Here is a 14687-nt window from a genome sequence, read left to right on the forward strand (position 1 = left end):
TCACTCTGGGGTCTGCTGGTCGCCAGTTTTTCTCTGTTTTTTCTTCCTCTTCTTCTTGACCTTGGATACACCACTGTCCATCCCACTGGAATATTCAGATCGCAAGATCTCAGCCAGGCGATGTTTGCCACGAGTCTTCTTGAGAAGGTCAGACCTGGGCAGGAGGAAGGTAACAGGAATTAGATTCTGCTTTGCTCTGCTAGGTGGGTTACTTATTTTACAGCTGTGGAAAGTGACATTTGCGCATTAGCAGAAGAACAGCTTCCTTTTCTTGAGGCTTGATTTGAAATTCCGTCTCATGCAAAATTAGATATTGTTGTGACAGGTTTTCACAAAGGTGGCAAAATATCATGCCGTTTTTAAAAGCAAGCCTTTGTTCTGTACAAATGCTCTTGCAGGGGTGGTGGGGAGAAGGAGGGAAGGTTGTGCTGAAGGCTGATGAATTAGGTGACACAGCAGTTTGAAAACTGTAATAATAATGAAAAAGACTAAGAGCTCTAAGACACCGAACAATGGAAGCATTTTACAAACAGAGCTGAAATCCATAGCTTGAAAGCAAAAATCCCAAACAAACAATCAACAAAAAATGATTTCAAGAGTGTAACACGGCAGACTCTTCCCTTGCACTGTCCTGCAGACATCACACGCACCTTGCAGCACTCCCTCTCCAGAGACCAGCTTTTGCAAGGGAAGCCACATTCTGCCCAGCCTCTAAACTCCGACGTGGATCTCCCTGCAGCCCTAAACTGCCAGCTATAAATATAAAAACCCCACTCAGCATTTTTCTACCACAAGTTCTGCCACTGTCCTGCTCTGTGACCTTGGGCAAATTTCATCCTTGTTGCTGCTCCCTCCCTCTTATCTGTCTGAACTGCAGCCTCTTCAGCACAGGACCACTGTTCCCAATAGCATTCCCACAGTCCTGGGCACGAGGGGACATCCACAGCTACTGGGTCTGCACATCCCACTCTTTGGTTTATTGCAAGGACCAGAATCAGATCTCAAACCTTTCCTGAGAAGTAAACAGGGGTCCACCTAAGTAAACGAAGGAATACAACAGAAGCTCCATATGCACTCCAGCACACATCATTAATAACACAGGGACCTCAGCAGTCCTAAAGGGTTCAGCCATACAGCACTGCCCCTCACAGCGCCTTCAGGTGTGCAGAACCATGGTGGGGACCACAGAACCTTGGCTGCAGCGACAGCTGAACTCATTCATTAGGCCCAGTGTGCAAGGAAGGGAAGGGAAGCAAACACTTGTCTATCTGGGATATCTGCTCGCCCCTTTTCCACATCTCATTTTCCATCCCTGTGTAGTTCCCACAGCTGGACTGTGTTCAAGAGGAAGGCTCTGAATGGTAAGAAGGATGGTGTGATGATTACTTCTGTAAGATGGTTTCTCTAGCATATGAAACCCGGAAGACAGGAGAGAAAACTGCTATTTTTGGTGCAGCCTCCATTCTCTCACTAATTTAAGACCCAAACTCTGTGCTGGCAGAAGGGTTAGAGACTGGACATAGCAGAGAAATAAGGCACACAGCCACTGCCTATTTTGAAACCTGAAGAAACTAAGGGAAAAAGACAGAATCAGCTCCAGTGAAGCAATTATGCTGCTGGTAAAGCCCTACCTACAGTACCTCCACAGATGCACCTTGTCAAACTGCCTTCCTACACCTACGTGGCACTGCTACACAGAGGGGCTCCAGGGGGTGCAGGCACAGCACCAGTGCAAGATGTACCCTCAGCCACCCAGCAATGCTGGAGTAACTTTGTAGGGTACCTCTGCAGCTGCATTCCCTGCCCAGACCCCTCCATCACTTGACAAAGTTTCTATTTGACACTTTTGGTGTGTCCCCAAGTGTTTACTACAGTAATTCAGGGTTACCAAGCAACAGATCAGTTTACTCAACAACATGGAACTATCTGCTGCAAAAGGACAAGCAATCCACCAGTAGCTGCCAGGCTGAATTTCAGCTCAGCAGGGAGGTTGTCCAACACGTTATTATCAATCAGGTGAAATCATTGCCCAATTAGTAAATCAATACCTCCTGCTGGGGTGATCAGCTGTACACCGAAAAATAAGGATGTAGGAGGGGGGGGGGGGGGGGGGCAAAAAGAGAGGCTTGCCCCTCTAACGAGTGCCACAAAAATCAATGGAGCTGTGCTGTGGAACCTGTGCTGATCACTGAAAGCAGAAAAACAGCTGTCAAGGCCTCGATTAACCACAAGATGTAAGAGGCACCAGCAACAGTGACAGGCTGTAGTGACAGCATGCAGGGAAAGTGCACCAGGTCAGGATCCTCGTCCAGATCCTTAACCCTGCTGTGCTGCTGCTAACTGTGCATTCCCTTCTCTGCTCAACTGGCCAAAGTCTCCAGGGCTCTGCTAAAGGAGCCAAGCTAACAAGGAAAGGTGCCCTGTGGTTATGACGCAAAGCCCAGGAGAATGGAGAGAGACCTCAGCACTCAACTCTGAGCATCCCTGGGCAAAGTATTTAACCTCTTTGTCCTTCATGTCCATTCTCCCACCTCATAACCCAGGATGTCTGTATTTCCCAGTTGCCGAGGGCTGGAGTGATGCTAATTGAACAGAGCTGTGTGGCAATGCCTGGCAAAAAGCTTCACAGAACGGCTGGAAACGTAAGACACATTTGCAACACAGACAGAACCCATGTTCCCATCACTGGATAAACACATGGATTGTCAGCATCTCTTTCTGTGATCTCATGTCTAGATATCATGCTGTATTGAGCTCTAATGAGAACACATCATGTTGATAACGGGCAGAGAAATCCACAGCCCTTTAAATTCCTCCTTCCAAACCAGAGTCAGTGTTTTGGTGGGGAGCTACAAGACACTGAAACGAAGGGGAGCTTGCAGAGAAAAATAAGAAATAAAAAAAAATCACTAATGATTGACCATCTCGATGTGCTACGGTGCCAAGATTTCAGCAGGGCTTAAAGGAGAAAGGAAGGCTCAAATGGATGAGAAAATAGCTAGTTTTATTAGCTGGGGGAAAGCAAGACAGGAATAGAGAAACCGTAACTCAGAAAATGAAACAGCCCCAATGTGCACATTAGGAGCAACTTATCCCTGCACACAAGTTATTTGACTTCCCTGTGTCACTGTCTGCAGTGACCAGCTGCCCAGCCTTCCACCCAAAGGAAATCCTAACAATTTTGGATTGCAATTCCTTTCAATTCCATAATTCAATTCACTGCTCTGCTTCAGAGTATCATAAAAACAAAACAAAACAAAAAAACATCCATGCAGATCTTTGTTGACATAAAAAAAAAACAACCAAAAAACCTCCCAACATGACTGCAACACGTGTGTTCAAATCATAGAATCGCTGAGGCTGGAAAAGAGCACTAAGATCATCCACACCAACCACAACCCGTCACCACCATGCTTACTAAACCTCATCATGGATGGGGAGATTCTCACACACTCAGGTGTGAAAGGACCGAGGGACAATGCTAAGAAAAGGACTGAGCATCTGAAGCCATTTTTGATTTTCATGCCAAAATCCCCAGTCTGTGCATCACAGTGATATATCTGCCTCACTGCAGAGCTGAATCGCAAGCTGATCTCTCAACTAAAAGCTCCCACAGCCAGAGCACTGCACCCACGTGTGCGTGGTTACTCAGACATCATTTGATGGTTGAGAAGATTTGAGCCTCTTTTTACCTAAATGAAGAGCATGCTTTTTCTTCTCCTTCCTCTCGGTCACTACTGCTGGCTGTTCCTTTGTCTTGAGCTCTGTGGAATGCTGGTGTGATGCAGTGCAGCAAGTGTGACGACCTTTAGCCAACTTGCAGCATCTGCAGCAACCAAGGGTTCCCAAATTGCTTCAGCTGAGAAAGACAGAGTAAAAAGTTCTGACGCACAGTCCCAGAACTCATGGTGTGTCTTTGGAGGAGACTGAGGTAGGTTGTTTCATTTATCAGAAGGCATTTCAACATGGAACGCGCCATCAATCTGCCTGACAGCATCTCCAGCAGCTCTCTGAAACTGTGCCAGCAGCAGAGCTGGGTTACCTCTGGGCCAAGGCTGCTGCAACACCTGCTTTTTCTACTTACAGAGCTGGACAAACCATCTGCAGCCAACGCAACCCTGCTTGCGTTGGTTTCTCCATTGCTGTTTTTAGTGGAGTGGGGGCAAGAAATTCATCAGCAATCCTACACTGCTCCCAACAGACAGACTAGGGCCTCTTATCTGCTGATACAAACACTGCCTTGAGCAGAATGCACATAATTATCACTTGGTCAGACCGAGCATCAAGTGCTGTTGCAGCAGTCAGAGCAGAGCAGTGTCCACATTGAGACAGCCAAACAGTAAAGTTCACTGCACACCGACCAAAGTCGATTATTTCAGCTACACATAGAGACAAAACTGGATAACAATCTTGCAGCCAAAACCTTAAGGGCCTAACAATACTCATATCCAGAGCAATGCTGGTGTAATAATGATGTAAATCAATCCCCTCAAGCAGAGCCATCCTGTGTGCCTTACTTTGATCCCATATTACCTGAGCTTCGACTTAACCTTGGAGTAGAGGGGATTTTCACCTTAGTTTTTATATATACATTTTTAAATGCAGATGCTGCAGCAGCAATGACTATATTTAATATTCAATCTTTCTGAGCATTCCTGCAGCAATGAGTTCCACAGAATCCATTGAACTTAAGGACTTACCTCTTTCTTTGTAATGGCACGAGTTCACAAACCAGGCAAATTAAGTTGTGACTCCCCATTATGGTGAAACCCTCTGGCTTCCAGAGAGATCAATAGGGAAAAGAAACAGGCCACCAGTACCCCACAGAATCCCATAAAATCCTGCTGATTCACAGTGCAAAACGCCGAGCAGCACAGGGAGGCTTGGGGGAATGGCAATAGGTCCTCAGCATCTGCATTGTGAAGGAGTCAAAAGACATGTCTATTGGGCACGTCAGCTGCTTCCTGTGCAAGCTGCTTCTCTGCAGTGAGTGAAAGACAGTTAATCCCTCAATGGAAGTGGGATCAGCTTCCTTGCATCTACCCTTCAGTAAAAGCACGAGCCCAGGCACTTACTAAGCTGATGTACTGTAACTCAATATACAGTATCTGGTTTATGCAGCTTACATAAATACAGCATTCCAGCTTCCAAAGAATTCACAAGTATGTGATTTTGCCATCCTCAGACTGGGTTTTCCAAAGCCTGCTATGGCTAAGGGGACAGTTTTGCACAAAAAGATTAAGAAAAAAAAAAAAAACATGGAAGTTTTCTACACTTGTTCAGGAGAGGGCTGCTTCCACATTCCAGCACTGAACCATCACACACCTGGCTGCCACATCTTCCTGTCCCACCTTCCCCAACCAGGCTCCCTAAGGAGGCACTAAGCGCAAAAGGAGACTTCAAAAGAAACGAGGACAACTTTTCTTTGTCCTCTTAAAGAAACATTTAATGATTGCCTTTACTTTCAACTGTTCTTTCTTCTCTGGGCAGGTGCTGAGAGATGAGGCCTTAGTGAGCAGACTGATTAAAACAAGTATCAGATGTTTGGAGACAATGTGTAATACAACCAACACTCACGGTACCACGTGAGAAATACAATTAAAAAGATTGCCCCATGCCTACAGTGCTATCATTTCAAGCCCCACACATTACAATTCAAAACCATTTATGGCAGTCTAAATTCTGCTCTCTGCTATGTCAGTGTGAACTCGAAAGCAATCCTCTGCAAATGAACAGAGCTATCTTGGATTTATGTTAGCAGATACTGAATTTGAATCTGTATTCACCCTTTTTCTAAGCTGTCCCTTAAATACTAATATACCTTTTTTTTTTAACCAAAGTTAATTAGAACTAAGTTTCACAGGCAATAACAGTTGTATGACAGTGGAGTATTTTTGCAGCATTTTAGCTTCCCAGATGTTCTCAGGTGTCCTGGAGCTTGAGCAGTGACAAACCCATGCAAAGTCTGCCCACTTGCCTTGAGCTGCAATTGTATGACCCATGTGCAAATGAGCTTTCAAATCACTCTGACCATTTGTTCCAACGCCTCCACATCCCCCAACCCCACGCATCCTGTGCCTGAACTACCTACTGTATCTTGAGCTTGTCTGTACTATAATAGGATGAAGACTTGGGGAGGAGGAATGCTGTCTAGAAGAGGTGCGTAACAAGGGAAAAAGTAGCTCTAACAGAATAGCAACATCATAGGAACACAGAGAGGCATTGTTGCAGGCCAAGTAATCCTGTGACACGCTACTGTCAGTCATAGCTCGACACCCTGCTGGGCCAGCAAGACATCAAAGCCCACCCCATACCATCTTACATGCTCTTTATCAGCTAATCAGGCTATTCTTCCTGAAATAAAGCTCCGTTAAATCCCCCCTCACAGGGGCATTCCCATCCTGTTGCCCATCTGCTGGTGAGGGTCAGCTGAAGCAGGAGGCAGATCGGTGCTCTGTCCCTGGTGGCTTCTCAAAGCAGGACAATGCTGTCTCCGACTTTCTATTTTAAAATCCTTTCCCCATTCTTTCTTCCTTTTTTTTTTTTTTTTTTTTTGTTTTTCCTCCCCCCTCCAAAATACATACATGTGCAAGAGATGTCACCAGCCTAGGAACAATTAAGTGGATTAGTGCTTTAATTGCATGGCTAATGGGGTTTGCAGCAACAATTACATGGAAGGAGTCACAACTGATACCAGGAAAAGAAAGATTTTTCTTCCTTTGAATTATTGCAGTGATTTTACAGGCAAGCCAGAAGTCTGCAGTCCGCTGTCGTGTTGGGGAAGACTGCAAGAGCTTAATGTTATGATCTCAGAAGGGAGGACTATTTGTCTCGTGGAACCACCTCAAAGCACCTAGGGTGAGAGGTACCGAGCATTTTCAGCTCCATCTCAGGGAGAGGAGACCACCTGGGGCTTTTCTCCTCCAGGTTTGACAGGGAATCTCAGATTCCTGATGCAGGAAAGGCACACCTATAAGACAGGGGAGAATGACTGGTATTTGTCAAGGCCAAGAAGGAAGAAGTGTATTGTGAGATAAATCACCACTCACACTGCCTTGGATTACAATAAGGAGAACGGTCAAACTTGAAAAGGGAAAATACTCATTCCTCTGCAGTTTCCTTGATGCTTTTATCACTCCATATACCAACAGCAAGCAATTATGCACACAGCTTTGTCTGAGAGACTTTCCCTAGTCAGGGATGAGGGCAGAGATGCTACTGCAGTTGCTCCCAAGCCAGGAATCACAGATCTGTGTAGGACTGTGAGATTGGAAACGAGGATGTGAATGGAAAATCCTGGCAGCTTCTACTGCAGAAATGTTTGGCTCCAACAGGACTGCTGCTGGAGCTCTATCACAACCACGGCCTGTGCAAGGCAGAGAACCACTCCAATATATGGGAAATCTCATGCTTCGCTCTGGAACAGTGCCTGTGCCCTTCCTGATCCTTCAAAGTAGTTCTGGAGTTAAGTATAAATAAATAAAAGTTAGGCTGCTTCTGCTTGTGTTTCAAGCATTAAAAAAACAGAAAAGGTGCAGCAAAACCCAGGCGAGTCCATGGAGGCACTGCTCCACACTTAACGCCTTCCTTCAAGAAAAGATCATCTTTATCAGAAGCAAAACTACAAAGTGAGCTATTTATTATTATTTTTTTTTAAACTAAATTCACATTCAAATATTCAACCAAGCTGGTTTAATACACATAATTTTTAGGCATTCTACAGCTGTTGGGGAAAAACAGAGAATTAAGCAATAGCTCAGAGCACAACCTAAGCCAATGGCTCAGCATGATTTAGCCTCTCAGCAATCACATATGAACTCCTGGAGCAACCACAATAACTTCAGGGAGCAATGCATACCCTGGGTTGGCACATGGCATCCCTTGGCTTGAGAACACCAAGCTGGCCTACCTTTTTGCTTTTAGTTTGGTTTTCTTCTTTGAGTTAGCAGTTGGAAGAGTAGTCAGGTTCTGGGGAGCATCTCTCAGGCCAAAGCTCTTGGCCACATGACCCAGGTGGATAGATTTGATGTGGAAGATGTGCTTAAGGCTTCTGGGATAGGCAGTGTAGGCACAAAGAAAAGACTGCAGTGCTGGGGAGAGAAAAAAAAAAACAAGTGAATTCTGTTTGCTACTGCATCTTTATATATATATACTTAAAGATTCAGCTGTTCCAGCTGAAAGGACATTGGTCTTGTCCTTTGGGACACCTTCTGGTCAGCAGCTGGTGAATAAGGTTGGTATGTTAAAAATCTGTGAAGGTTGTACATAGCACTGGTACAATCCCATAAGGAGAAGAAAGGTGGTGAAGAAGGGTTAGGAACTGAAACAACACTACATTAGGTTGCATTAGGTTTGCCTCTTGTAAGAATGCCCCTTCTGCCACAGAGGGCAACGTCTGCAGCACATCTCATATGAAGAGTTGCTGACATCAAAAGGTAGCAGAAAGGGTGAAACAGGGAATAGAGGGATAGAGGGATGAAGAAAGGGAAATGGAAGCATGGAAGTGGCACAGGAAGGCTCCTCCAATACTACAATCCCAGCAGCCCATGCATTTTTCACCAGTTACTAGATAGTCCCTTATAAATACATGAGAACCAGATGGATTTCCTGACTCATCATCGCTCTGAGAACAGAGCTCACCTTCTCAGAAGGGAAAAATAATAGGATAGCGTACGAATTTTCTCTTTCACATCTTTATATTCCTGTAATGCCCTTCCCTCAGGGCTCATTGCTCCAAAGACAATCATCCACTAATATGAACACCAGCACTGCTCTTCAAGGTACCTGTAACATTATACCCAGGTTGTCCTCTTTGCTACAGGGAATACAAGGACTTTCAGTAAGGAAACTCTACAGCTCAGAAAACGCCTCCCCACAATCCCCCGACTGCTCCTCTGCTTTTAAACCTCCTGTGCCTCCCCTCAGCCCTCACCCCAACCACCACCTTCATCTCTCTCTCCCTCTCAGTCCCTGACAGCAGCAAGCTCTAAACTCTAACCTCTCCTGCCCTTGCCTGTTGAGCCACCGGACCAGCAAGTTTGCCCACAGCTTATGTCTAATCTCTTGGCAGCAGCAGGAGATTGGAGTTTATGAACAGTAATAAAAATGTCATTTTAGCAGATCAGCTCCTGGAAGGACCCAGGGAATCCATCAAAGCTCTGTTTACTGAGCAAAGCGAACTCCTTTTCCCAATCGATGAGAAGAAAAGATTGAGTTTTTTTGCACCTTCTTCCCAATTTCACAACGTTACTGTTTTAGAGGCATCTGAACATCAAGAGACCTGTATTTTCCCAAAAAGAGAATGTTAAATTCCAAACACCAAGTCTCACTGTCTCATCTGAAGGCCATCCCTCGGAGGGCTTATAAACCAGCTCACATGCTCTCAACAAACCTGTTCTGCTGCTGCTTTTTTTCACAAAGTTATTGGTCGAATTCACCTGCTGTGAGAGGGTGCAACTCCTCAAAAGGAACAACACGAGCTCTCTCCCGCACTGAATCCAGTCCCACTGGAGTTAATATAGCTGTTTTTCTTTCAGCATTTGAAATGGTTGATACTAAAGATCCTGTTATTATGAAGGCTGAGCTCATCTCCCACAGTTCTTCAGATGGCAAAGGCTGCTGGTACTCATTCCCCAGATCACCGTTTGAGAATCAAAGTGCCAAAGGCCCCTCACTTCCCAAAGTCCAGCCAGAAAACTGCCAACCCCAGCGCTGACTCAGAGCATGTGAAAGAGAGACTAATCCAAATCTGAACTAGCAGCCCTGCCACATCAGCAGGGTGAAAGCTCAGCTCATGTAACTGTCTTACCTCTGGGGAGCTCAGAGCTGCTAACGTTCATCACAGCACCCATGAGATTTAAATGGAGACCCAACAGCAGCCCTAGGAGATGCATGCTGGTCTGGGGAGATTTCAGATTTGCACTGATATAAGAGAATGGATTTAGGCCGGTCCTTTCCCCATTTCCTCTCTCTTTTCCAATGGAATTGTAGTTGTGGAAAGACAAAGGGAAAAACCAAAGAACTACACACAGTGAAGGTCAGATAGGTTTGTGGATAATGGCTGGATATGCTGGTGGGGACATTTTGCCACTGTTCAGAGCATGTGGGAATAGGAAGGAAGAACGCACCAAAACCACCACCAACACAGGCTTTGTGCCACAGCAGTGGGTTCCTGTAACGCTGCTGTCCCTCTGCACATAGCAGTGCTGAGGACAGAGAGGGTGAGAGCAGCTGCTCAACTACCAACCACAAACAGTGGTTTGCTTCCCTACTTTCCTGTAACCACAGCAGCATTAAGGTTCCAGCAGCATGAGGTTCCACAGCAGCATGAAGAATGAGCTCTGCCTGTCACTGCAGCTTCAGAGCAGCACACCTCTCACCACGTAAGACTTCAGCTTTCCAAAAAGGGCTCCACACTCCATGAAGTTTGTCCTTCAGAAAGCAGGGCTCAGCCACAGCTCTCCTCCCATGCTATCGCACTGCTGGTCAGTCAATCAAGTTTGAAGGGCAGCACTTTCTCTAAACTATCTGAGTTAGAAAAATATGGATCTGAAGGGCAGAAGGGATGAGCGGGCAGGGAGCCACTCGCCTTCTGAAAGCAAGCTGCAATCAAAACACTGCTTATTAACATTGACTGGGTCAGAAAACGGGGAAAAAGAGAAAAAGAGAGAAACAAATGCATCTCTGGCACGGTTTCCAATTGATTGTCTGCCATGAAAGCAAAAGCCAGCTGCCATGTTAATTATTCATGATGCCTGGCGCAGAGAGGAGGAAGAGGGGGTTTATGGAAGCCACTCAGCAGTGGAAAATTTGCATATGTAGATAGTGGAATAGGAAAAGAGGAAAATAGGAAAAGTTTGGTGTTGAGGTCAGCAACAAGTGCATATGGAACGCGTGTGTGTGCTTACCTGCAGTGACATATGCTGGATAAACAGCCTACAGAGGTTTTCTGAGTGCAATCAAAAAAGTTTTGCTAACATTCAGAAAAAACAGCCCCTCTGACCTCTTTAACAGGTCCAATCACGTCTCTTGATTTCATACAATTGTAATGCTGAATGTAAATTCTATGTGGAGAACAGCCTCCTCGTGCTCAGTTACACGATGACATCGTACAGCTCAAAGGCCAACTTCCCCCCTTGTTTCTGGACCACTTAGCATGTGACTTTGGTTGTATATGCAGTACAGTTCCCACCATATCTTTGTCAAGTTTCCCATCTTCTTCCCCAAATCCACCTCACTTGTTTTTTTTTAGAGAAGCAGAAGGAAAAAGCTTCTAGGGCTGCACAGTCACAGCAGCTGCATATCTGACCAGGCAAAGATGGACACACAGTCTCCAGATTTATTCCTAGGTACAATTATTATTAAATCCACCCTGGTTTTTTTCTACTTCCTGCTTGCTTTTGCTTGCAGTTGTGATCTCCCATTTTTCTCCCGTCCCACACAGCAACAACCAGCCTGAGAGCTGCTCCTAAGACATCCTGCCATACAGCTTTCAAACATCCACGGTGCAAAACTGAAAGCACCAAGCAGGTATTGCACAGGCTGACCTTCCCAGAGCAACACACTCTATTCGCTCAAGTGATTGGGTCAGAGCCCTCAGATGTGAATCCTGCTGAAAGCCAAGATTAAACCTCATTTGCACTTAATATGGGAATGCAAGAAATTAACATGTAATATCATCACAAAGCCTTCTGGGTCCATCCCAACCCCCTGCAGGGCCCAACGGACCCAGAAAGGTTTCTTCCAATCCTTTTCCCTGAAGCAAATCATAGCAACTTACGAGCCCCACTCCTATAATGCAATAATGGAGAAGAAATGCACTGACCTTTTTTGGCCCACTGGATGGTCCCCTCACTGGAGTGAACATAATTCTCAAATTTTGTCTGCAGGACCGTGGCCCGCTCCCGGACTTCCTGAGGGTCCACGCCATAGGATTTCTACAAGGGAGGATTAGAGGAAAGAGAGAATTTGAGTCAGGAATAATGAAGCAGTTTACAATAGATTTAATAACAGTAAAATCACACAGTAACCACCCAGGGGCCAACAAAGGTAATCCTCTCAATATTACTAGAGGAAAAAAAAAATTATAGATAAAGACGTTAAAGTCAAAGCAGCCAGTAAGCACTCCATGGTGAGGAGAGCAAATCAGTTTTAATTTTGTGTTTTCTAACATCTTTCACGTTTCTTTTTCCCCCTCTTTTTTTTTTTTTTTTTTTTCTTTTTCTTTTTTTCTCCTCTGATTCAACAGGCCAGATACCACTGCTCATTTCTCCTGCCGTTATTTGGAGTAACTCTCCACAGGCTCCATGCCAGCCTCGCCAGACTTGAGTTTTTTTTTCTTAGGACTTTCAGATGGATGTTTCAAGCTCTCCTGAACAGCTCCCCACAGCACCTGGCCCCTTCTTAGCATGCACAGGGCAAGAGATCTACATTCATGTCCACGCCTGATTGAATGGGCCAAATTCAGCACCTGAGAACAAACCTAGCTTCTCATTACTGATGGCTACATGAAGTTTCCTCATTGTCAACAAGGCATATGTAACTAATCGTTATCACACAATTCCTCTACGGTAAGGTAAGTCCCGTGCACCAAATGCGTGGCAGAAGAAACTTCCTTAAACCAAAAAGGCAATTCTGAATGTGCTCAAGGTTTCCCATCATTGGACTGTAGGATTTGGTTCAGGAAATGGAGAGCAAACACTGCAGGGAACGAGCCATTACTAGGAGGAGGAAAGAGGTTAGCTCTACTTCTAAGCTACCAAGGCAGAGGAAATGTGGACCAGAAGAAAACATTTTCGATGGCAAGTTGACAGCAAAGTGCAAAGTCAAGCATCCATGGATACAAACCTCCCTCAAGAAAGGACCACAACTCTCAAAAGCTACTCAAATAGGAACCAGCATCCAAGCTGGAGCACATGAGCCAACACAGTAATTTGATGCTAGTCAACTCCTCATCTTCCTCCCCAGCATATCTAATGCTGCTCAAACCCTCACTTCCCTCTGCCCTGCTGCCAGTCCAGGGGTGCCATGTCACGCTGACTGGGAACCCTGAGGACTGTGGAAGCCAGGAAATGCTGCTGACACCCGATGCAAAAAGCTCTGCTGACCCAGATCTGTTGCTCTGTATCCTAACAGAAAACCCACTCGCAGAAAGACCCTGAGTGCAGTTCAAAGTCCCTGCATGGTGCCTTCCTTGGAGCTTGAGATCCCACCGCTCCCAGCCACTGCATCATCCTCCAGTGAAACAAACACATACGGGGAACAGAATTCCTGCTCTCCCCCTGCCTGAACCACCTGTACCTCCAGCAAAATCAACGCTGGTGTTTTAAGGACTTGTAAGAGGCTCCCAGTTTGCCAGTCTCTGCTCTCCATCTCCCAGTGCACCGCAGAGATGGCCAATACAGACTGCTTCGTCGTCATCTTCTGGTTCGACTTAACACACTCCTATTAATCAGCTGAGACAGTTTCCAGTCGAGGGGCCTCTGTAAGGGTTTAATAAACTACAAGTGGTGCTGCCTTCTCCAAGTGGACACTCGTCATTGTGACTAACAAGTTTCCACTGACGTGAAACATAAAACTTTCTCCCACCCGCCCGCTCCTCCTAGCCCCCATCACTTTTCTTTTGTTAAGCCTCCTGGCAGCACAAAGTGTCACCTTCCCAGCGTTTTTTAATATGAATGTGAAATTAGTGAGGTTTGCCCTTTCCCCTGGCGGACAGAATCCTCTGTTATTAAAAAGTAAAGCACTTTAATAATGAAAACTTTTTCTCTTTTTCCTGTGTTTTAACTGTTTAAAATTAATGAGAAGGGCATAACGGTTGTCAAAGCGATATTGAAAGCCGGGTAGCCTGGACCGAATAAGCACGAAAATCCCTCCAGAGTGTTAAATAAACAGTGCTTCAGCCCCTTCTGAATCCCTCTGTTGGTTATTGTATACATTCTGTAACAGCACTCAGAATAGATCTGAGCACCGGGGAGGCAGAAAGGTTTCAGAATTCCAATAAAGGCCTCAAATTAAAGACAGCCTGGTGCGAATTCCAGGAGAAAATTAAAGAGACCTCAAGCTTAAGTGACAGGTGACTTGCTTCTGTGTCACAACTGTCAGGGGATTTAGTGATAATATGGCAATATATTACAAAGGACTTTTCTTATTCCCCCCTTTAGGTTTCAAAATGAGGCATCTCTTCTTCCTGGTGCTGGGGGAAAAAAAAAGTAAGACAAAAATGAGGGATAAAGAACTAGGTGCATAATTTCCAAAGTGTGAGGTCAGTCCAAGAGAAATAAATGAAAAAAGCAAATGGCAGGAAACATAATGTACTCACAAAACAGCTTCTCCCCTCCTCCCATCTCCACCTTGTCTTTTATCCCCTCCAGCCCCTTGAGACAGATCTCATTTTAAAATTGCCCCCTAATGGGCATGAAAAAAAAATATCTGTGTTTGATTCCTGCCTTCCAGAGAGGATCATCTTAAAAAATAATTAAAAAAACCCCGAAAATCTAAATTTAAAACTGTCTCAGAGCCAAACTGAAAATAAAACCAGTGCACCATGCGAGTGTCTGGGCAGATCAAACAGAGCAGTGCTACTGGAAGTGTACTGGAAACCAAGCCCTATGCTCTACAAGCTTTAATCCTGCTTGTGCCCAGGTTCAGGCGAGCAGGACAATTGAGACCCTTACAGCTTTTCCAAG

At 45.3% G+C, this 14687-nt stretch overlaps 1 protein-coding gene across 1 annotated transcript in view; it reads right to left on the reverse strand.

The window, feature by feature from the left end:
• DDX31 (DEAD-box helicase 31) overlaps nt 1-14687 on the reverse strand; it is a gene marked incomplete at both ends in the record, with an annotated part of 42514 nt that continues 27827 nt past the window's right edge. The window contains 3 exons of the mRNA XM_079544702.1: nt 1-154; nt 7910-8090; nt 11825-11936. Of these exons, the coding sequence (XP_079400828.1) occupies nt 1-154; nt 7910-8090; nt 11825-11936 (447 nt within the window). The remainder of the gene's footprint in view (nt 155-7909; nt 8091-11824; nt 11937-14687) is intronic.

Source organism: Tetrao urogallus (assembly GCF_951394365.1).
Source record: "Tetrao urogallus genome assembly, chromosome: 19".
In the NCBI taxonomy this organism is placed as follows: domain Eukaryota; kingdom Metazoa; phylum Chordata; class Aves; order Galliformes; family Phasianidae; genus Tetrao; species Tetrao urogallus.